The sequence below is a fragment of the Sturnus vulgaris genome, chromosome 21, assembly GCF_052056855.1.
Source record: "Sturnus vulgaris isolate bStuVul1 chromosome 21, bStuVul1.hap1, whole genome shotgun sequence".
Lineage (NCBI taxonomy): Eukaryota > Metazoa > Chordata > Aves > Passeriformes > Sturnidae > Sturnus > Sturnus vulgaris.
This window is the reverse complement of record NC_142263.1, coordinates 7,837,785-7,846,149: the sequence shown is the minus strand read 5'-3', so window position 1 is coordinate 7,846,149 and position 8,365 is coordinate 7,837,785. Positions and strand designations below refer to the sequence as shown.

Genomic DNA, 8,365 nt, shown 5'->3' with positions numbered 1-8,365 from the left:
CTGGTGCAACTTGAGGCTATTTTCTCTTGTCCTGTCAATCCAGGAATCCCTTACCAACGATCCATTATCTTGGAGAGGTCTGGATGCCACTGTCCATCAAGGAATGCAAATGGCACTGCTTGATTTTCACAGGATGGAAAGTTTGGTGGGAACCTCAGCTTGACCCTGGATTGCTGTGAACTGCAGGTGTGAAGCTGTGCCATGAAAAAAAAGTCTGATCAGAAACCAACACAGAAGAAGAAGGTAGAAGGGCCACATCTTTATCTTCTTAAATTTGACCTGAAAAGGTTATGGAGCTTCCTGCACCCTCTGGCAGGAAGAACAGCTCCCCCAAAGCATTTGTCTAGAGAGCATTTTGATCCAGAAGACGGAGAAACTCCTGGTCAACATTTCTGGGACTGAAGGTGGATCTGCAGGGACTCAGCAGGCCAAGGATAGGCATTGGGAAGGAGAGTGGCAAAGGGTCCCATAGACACCAGTTTGTTAACTGGAGCCCTTGCTCAGGGTATGCATGGGGTGCCAGGGGCACTGCAGCCCTGGCTGTGGGACACTGGCTCCAGCCCAGTGACTGACCCTAAAACCTGCCAGTGAAGAGTTAGTGAGCAGGCACCTCTCTTGAGGACCTGTCCTCAGCTTTCCAAGGTCGTGCTTGGGACTGGTCACATAGCCCTCTCCTCCTTGGCTATTTTCTGTATATCCTTAAAAAGCTGGGTCTCTCCACTTCACTTTGATCACAGCTCTCCAGATTTTGCTCCAAGTGTGCAATTCACATGTAGTGTTTATGTAGGGACAGTCAATAACTGAAATTTCTCAGCACGGAGGGGGTTATTCTGTACCTCTCTGGCTGGAAGGACACGTGTCCCTCCCCTCAGTTGTGCTGTCATGGGATCTGGAAACTGCTCGAGTCACAATCTGCAAGTGCCTCCTTGTGCCTCTACAAATGATGAGTGTGAGCACACATGGGTGTGTGCAGCGCCTATAAAGGCAGCAGGGACAGCTGGCCATGGGAGGGTGCACCCCTGGGTTCCTGCTCTGTGCAGCTGTGCTGTCGTGATGGGTGAGTTTCCTGCTCAGGTACACCTCACTCCGTGTGGTGCTGGGCTCAAATGAGACCTCACAGGTGAGTATGCAAAGGCACAGAGGATGATGAGCAGGACAGCAGCTGTGAGTTTCCCTGGGAGCAGGAGAGGTGCCAGAGCAAAGCACCAAACAGCACAGGCTTGGTGCCAGCCTGTGCCAGCCCCAGGCTGCCTGTGCCATGAGTTCCAACACCCTGTCAGGGGAGGTAATGTGGGGACCTAAGCTTCACCTTGGTCCTTTCCCTTCTTGAGCAATGCATGAGGCGTGTGTGGCTGCTCAGGGATCCTGTCCCAGGCGTGGTGGCATCTCCCCAGGAGCTGAGTGAGTGCAGGGTGTAGGGGGGTGCTGGTGGCCAGCACACAGGGTTTGGGCTTGTGTGGGTCAGGAAATTTCCTCCTGCCTGCTTGGGAGCAGTGCAGTAGGACCCATGGTGATGGGCACTTTCCTCCCCAGGACTCCAGGCTGGGACCCCCTGGCTCCAGCGGGACCTTGTCCTGCTGCCCACCCTGGTGGCAATGCTCCTGCTCTGTGCCAGCGCTGGCCCAGCCAAGCCCACTGCCAGCCCCCGGAGCGGTGAGTACGGGCACGGGGGGGGCACTGCCTGGGCACAGAGGGGCACAGAGGACACTCAGCTCTGCTCTGTGCCAGGGAGGGTGGGCAAACACCCACAGGGCTGCACAGCACAGGAATTCTTCACACACACAAGCCCTGGGCCATGGCTTTTACAGCCTGACTGCTGCCAGGTCACCTTCACCCCCTTGGTGGGTCCGTGCTCAAACCAACAGGTTTTTGCCAGAACGCCACAGCTTGGAAGGATTGCTGTGCCATGTTTGTGAGGCTCAGTTCTAGGAGAGGTCCTCCTAGCTATTTGGCTTTTTGTTTAGCTATTGTTGGGTTAGGAACATCCCCTTCCTCCCTTTAAGGGAGGATTACACTACCTGCAAGACCCCAGAGTTTCATGGGTTGAATTGGAATTACACCAAATTGTCTCCCATCAGATACAAACCAAGAAAAACAAAATAGATTGCAAATTAGTTTGGCTAGTAAGTGAGAGATAAATTATAACAAGCTGGGGGAAGAGACCCCTCTAAGACTAAGGCAGAACTAAGCCTTCTTATCCAATGCCAAGGAAAGGCCCCAAGAAAAACAAATTTTCATTACACATCATCATCCAGTGGAGCATTTTGGATACTTCTGGTCCCTGCAAGAGCTGCAGCTCAATATGGCAAGGGAATATGGGCCAGACATACTTAGAAGACATCATTGGCAATCCTGGAGATTTTATCACCCTTCTTTCATTGGCAAGATGTATTAGAAGGCTCCAAATTAAACAACAAATAATGAGAAATAGGTTCCAGAGCTCTTACAGAGGCTGCTGGCTCAGACACCTTCAGCTTCCCTGAGGATGAGCCAGTGGAAAAGCCACAGACAGAACCACTCCTTTTTGTCCTGAGTCCTCACTGATTTTCAGAAGCTCCTTGTTGTCTTGATAGACTCATGGACCTTGTCTCTCCCCCCACCCTGTGTTTGCTGCTGCAGCCTCAGGGTTCCCCCCAGACTGCAGCCACCTGCACAAGAACAGCCCCAGTGGTGTGTACGTGATCCAGCCAGCCCGCTCCCCGCCGCGCGTGGTCTGGTGCGACATGGACACCGAGGGCAAGGGCTGGACCGTGGTCCAGAGAAACTCTCATGACACTGAGCTCAACTGGAAGCAATCCTGGACCACCTACAAGTATGGCTTTGGGAACGTGCACAGCGATTACTGGCTGGGCACCGAGTACCTGCACCTGCTGACTCAGCAGGGCACCTACAAGGTGCGCTTCATAGTGCGGGACAAAACCAACGTCACCCACTACGCCGAGTACGACATCTTCAGAGTGGAGAGCGAGGCCAGCGGCTACCCCCTGAGGCTGGGCCGCCATTCTGGTGATGGGGATGACTACCTGACCCTCTACCACCCCAAGAAGGGGGGCATTCATGACAACATGAAGTTCAGCACGGTCGACAAGGACCAGGACCAGTACAGCGGGAACTGCGCCAAGAGCTACGGGGGGTGGTGGTACAACAGGTGCCAGAACGTCCTGCTCAATGCCAAGAACTACATCGTCTGGCCAGGGTTCTGTGACAGCGGGGACTGCGCATCCTCCCTCATCCTGGTCAAACCCACAGATGTGTGCTGACCACGCCCAGCCCCTGGGAGTGAGGGGGTGCCACCATCCCCAGCTCAGTGCCCCATTCCCATGCCAGTCCCAGTGCTCTGCTCTGCCCACAGCTCCTGTTCCCCCACCAGCCGAAGCACAGCAGCTCTGGGGCTCAGGAGCCATCGCCCAGAGCGCTGGGCCCACGGGCAGCTTTGTCCAGTGCCATGATGCTGGCTGGCACTGGGGCACAGGCACTGGTCTGGGGTGGGTGCACTCGCCCCCATCCTGGGGAGGGGGACACGGTGCCAGTTCCCTTCCCCTGCAGTCGGTGAACCCTGCTTTGCCCAGGCCCTGCTCCCTCCCTGGGCCCCGCACACCCCACAGCTCTGCTATCCATGGTGGGAGGAATCAGCTGCAATAAACCCTGGAGCCAGACTGTGCTGCCTCATGTCTACCTGCACACAGTGTGGGGGGATCACTCTGTGTCATCTTCAGGATGGCAGACTTAGGGGGAAGTAAGTGTGTTGGCAATATTCCTTTCAATGGCTTGTTTCTGCCACTGCACACTGGAGTGTGGCTCTAAGGCTACAATTAGCCAACAGGGCCAGCAAACCCTGATCAGGCAAAACCTCACTCAGAGTTTGCCCCTGTTCATGGCCGGGTGGTTGCTCTGTGCTGGGAAAGAGAAGAAACCACCACAACCTGGAGTGTGGAGAGAGCACACTCTCCCTGAGGGTGTGAGTGATGTGGGAGAGTCAGTCCCATCATTCCTGCTGCAGACAGGGAATGTGTCTATGAAGTTCCCTTGTGATGCAGGGAAGTTTGAACTTGGGGCTTGAAAGAACCCACAGCTCCTCTCCTCACTCTGTGGAAGGAAAGCTGAGCTCAGGGAAGGTTTGTGGCTCGAAATGCTGAACAACATGGGACTCTGGAGCCAAGGTCTGTGACCAGGGTCCCAGGGCACCCTGGACAGCCGTGGCAGGTGCATTGCTCCTGAGGAGCTCTCAAGGAGCATTCTTTGGCAGCCTTGGAGGCAGCACTGCTTCATGGGAAGAGGGAGGTACGAGGGTGCTGCTGGTTGAGAAAGGCTTCCCACTCTGAGGTGACTTAAGAGTAGCACATCTGGACTAAGAGATATGTCTGCTGGTTCAAAAAGGCCTTGGTGCTCCAGTCTGGATGCACAACCTAACAAAAGGGGAGAGACTGGACAAAGGCTTGGGGCTCCTGGTAAAGAGCATTCTACCCAGCAGCCAGCCCTGGGTGATGCTGAGCTGCATTCCTGGGTCTCTGTTGGAAAGAGAATAGTTGCACTCGACGATCCCTGTGGGTCCCTTCCAACTCAGAATATTCTGTGAACCTCCTGCTCTGTTCAGCACTGCTAGACCAACATCCTCCCTCTGCTCAGCATCGGGGACCACATCACAGGTACCGTGTCCACTGCTGAGCTCCCCAGTGCACAAAGTTATCACTGCACTGGAGCAATTTCATACAGACCCAAGCTGATTCAGAATCTTGAAATTCTGGGATCCCTGCCATGTCAGGCTGTCTCAGCCCTCACACACACCCCAACCATATGGTGCTGTGTGGCCTTGCAGTGCTGCTGTTCCTTTCCACTCTCTCAGGTCCCTCCCAGCATCCACAATGAGGCAGGATGACACTGCTCTGACTTTCCAGCTCATGGCTGGCAGGGTTGAACTGACCTGATGCTTCCCTCACACCCTCTGCTTGCTGGTGGCTGTGTGATGCTACATTCCCTTTTTGGAAGATCCCCACCTTGGAATGCAACCCTCTTCTTTGAGTGAAAGTTTTGTCTCTTATTCCTCATTTGAGTTTTATGAAAAAAAATTTCCTTTGAAAACCTTTTCTTACTGCACCAGAAGCCTCAGGTGTGCTTCTGGCAGGAAATAAGCAGCAGTTACAAGGCATTCCCAAATAAATGAAGGACACTATGCAGGTCTGAAAGTGATTTTATTCTGCAGGATGAACACAAACTGCAGCAGGGATGTCTTGTGGACATGGTCTACCCTGGGCTTCATATAGCTTAGGTTAGGTTAGCTGGTGATGATGGATATTTTTTCTGCTGAAAACATCTGTACCCACAAAGCAAAAAGAGCATAAGACCATGCTGATCAAGAGGATTTTAGGTTTCTGAGCACAGAGCTCTCTCTCCAGAAGAAACATGCTTGATACCACAGCGTTTATAAAGATGCATTCTAATAATATTCTCTCCCAAAACCCACCACAGGTGAATGGCCAGAGCCAGGAGCTTTGCTGCTTTTCAGGACAGGAGGAAAACAAAGCAGTTCTTGATATAGAGGAACAACCCTATTCTGGCCATGTGGACAGAAGGGGGCAGGAGCTCTAGTGGTATGAAGCTGGTTTGATGAGGATGGCCGAGGCTCTGCAGTTCCCCTTGCACAGGCTGCCCCATGTCAGGCCCCCCCTGACGTTCAGCTGCACAGAGTAACACGCCGAGTACCACCACCCACCCCCATAGCGTGAGGCACAGTTCCCTCTGTAAGTATCCTGATCCCGATCCTTTGTGGAGAACTTCATGTTGTTGTGCACTTTCCTGGGATTGTCTGAGTCCATGGCATCCTCTGCTGTCCCTGAGTGCACTCCCAGCCGGAGCCGGTAGCCCTGGGACTCATCATCCAGGCTGAACAGGTTGTAGTCTGCGAACTTCTTGTTGTTTGAGGCATCCCAGATGACAAACCTGACCCGGTAGATCTTCTGCCTGGTGATCTGGTGGATGTACTCGGTGCCCAGCCAGAACTCAGCGTGCACGTTCCCAAAGCCGTGTTTGTAGGTGCTCCAGGACTCAGCCCAGGTGATATCCGTGTCCTGCCGGTTCCTCTGGATGACGGTCCAGCCCCTGTCTGCCCCTCCCAGCTCGCAGTACACCATGATGGGGTGCAGTCCCGTGGGCTGGATGATGTAGACACCACTGGGGCTGTCAGCAGGGACCTCGCTGCAGTCCCTGGGCCAAGCTGGGGCAGGACAGAGGGGGATAGAACAAAAGCCTGGGCATCAGGACAAGACTTTGGGCAAGAGGGAGTTTCATCTGGCCAGAGTACATGGGGCATAACCAGCTCTCCCAGCCCAGAGAGGTCTGTAGGTGAGAGTGGATGGTCTCAACCCTCTGTTCCTTTTCCATGTGGAAGACCAACAGGAGTCAGCCCCACTGAAAGGTCCCAGACTGACTGAGCTATGCTGATATCAGTCCAAGAGACTGAATATGGGCACCAGTGGGTTCCTTTGGGTCTCCTGAAAAAGGGTTTGTGCCACTACAGCAGGGTCAAGCTGGGAGGAAGGTGAAGAGGACCTAGCCCCTACATGTGACTAAGGGAATGGGGAAAAATGATCCCTTCAAGCACAAAGCCCCTTCCCAGCCTGCACAGTGCACACACACACAGATACACACACAGAGAGCACTGCAGCCTGAGCTAAGCACACCTTCACCCTCCTCCAGCTGTGCCAGAGCTAGGGACAGTGCACAGTCCTGCCCTACCCAGACTGCCTGAACACGTGCACACAACACCAGATGCCCACAGGATGTTACCTACTGGTTCTCTTCAGAACACTCGAATTGTTGGAAGGAGATTTCTTGAAGGTGTTGAGAGTTTGTGTGTGCACAGATTGGCCTGGTGCAGCGAAGATGAGCAGGGAAGCAAGGAGCAGAAGACACTGAGCTGGTAGAAAGGGACAAGAAGAAAAGAGGAAACGTGACCATCCTTCCCATGGTGCCACCACTGCTGTTAACACGAGCCTGTGAGGTGCAGGAGGGCAGCGAGCACACTGGGCAGCACCAGGCTGCTCCCTGCAAACTGCAAAGCTTGCCAAAGGGGAAGACAACCTGCCCTTTTCCCCTTGATCTGCTGGGGACAAGTCAAACATGGGGTAGTTTTGGGCAGAGCAAAATACCCAACAGCTGCCTGAGCCAAGTTTCACTCCTGGTGCCTGGAGCAGGGGCCTGGCTGGGGTGAGCCAGGAAACAAGGGATGAGCAGCTGGTGCTCAAAGAGGTGGCAAGTTCTCAAGGGCACCAGTGCCACTGCTCCCAGAAGGGTACAAGAACCAGTGCATGGAGCCTCTCCCTCTTGCTGAGCTGCCCGAGCTTTGTTCTCCCCGTGGATAGCAAGGAGCACCCACTGCCCAGCCTGTACTCACCCATTGCTCCCTGTGGAAATGCCCTCTGGAGCTGTCTTGGTTTAGAGCTCTGCAGGCTGCTGGCACTGAGGCATTTGTAGTGCCCTCTGCACTGGGCGGGCTGAGTGGGTCCTACCCCCCTTTTCTGCTGGAAGAGATCAGGTTGGTTTCCTTTGTGCATCAGCTGAGTTGGAGGTGCCTGGAGGTGGTTCTGGATTGCAAAGAAAATAATTCTCGTGCCAGCAAGAATCCTTGGAATGGTCTCTTCTGTGAGTGCTTAGTGACTTGGATGGAATTTCCCCTGGGAACAGCATATTTGCAAACTTTGAAGAGTATTGCTCAGTAAACACTCAAATGCCACAGTCACCAGCCAGGTGGAGAGCAAACACAGGTCTGTCCCTGCCTCCCACCACTGCAGCTGGTGCTGCCAGGTCGAGGGGCTCTTGTTTAATCTGCTCCAGTCCAGCCCAGCCTGGCTTTGGGTGGGGCAGCAGAGCAGCCCCAAGATCCTTTTGTGGGGCAGTGTTTGGAGCAGCTGGTTCTGGTTCTGGGGCACATGACACGAGCAGAGGGTCGTGGTGGAGGGGTCTGTATCTGGGGGAAGCAGGAGAAGTCTTGACTCCCCAGTGGGACACAGTCCTATCCTGCAAGGAAGCAGCTGCAGGGCCTGATGAAAGGTTTCTGTAAGGCAGATGAGACAGTTGTGGCCTCTGGGCACTGGGTTTGGGATGCAGGATGAGAGGACAGCAAGTGTCAGCCCAGGAATGGAGTGAGAACAGGTGGATGGAGGGCAGCAACAGGGATGTGAGCATGTACAGAGATATACAGCATATCCTCTAAGCATGCGTGGAGGAAAACCAGAGGGGATTGAGTGTGCACAGAGGGGTGGTGAGGGATATCATGGTGGAACCCATAGGAACTGAGCACCCACAGAAGGGACAGTGGGATCTGAGCATCGATGGAGGTCAGCAGAGGGAATCTGTTGTGAAAAAGAAG

At 54.1% G+C, this 8,365-nt stretch overlaps 1 protein-coding gene across 2 annotated transcripts; it reads left to right on the top strand.

Moving 5' to 3' along the window:
- Positions 1-1,574: 1,574 nt before the first annotated feature.
- LOC106862531 (fibrinogen-like protein 1-like protein) lies at positions 1,575-3,359 on the top strand. Of its 2 annotated transcripts, none has more exons than XM_088176943.1 (2): positions 1,575-1,653; positions 2,626-3,359. In XM_088176943.1, the coding sequence occupies exons 1-2, from the start codon at positions 1,596-1,598 to the stop codon at positions 3,258-3,260; spliced, it is 693 nt and encodes a 230-aa protein (XP_088033069.1). In that variant the 5' UTR covers positions 1,575-1,595; the 3' UTR covers positions 3,261-3,359. The 2 variants fall into 2 exon arrangements, with proteins under 2 accessions (XP_088033069.1, XP_088033068.1); XM_088176942.1 differs by having other exon boundaries at positions 1,581-1,653; positions 2,620-3,359.
- The last annotated feature ends 5,006 nt before the right edge of the window (positions 3,360-8,365 follow it).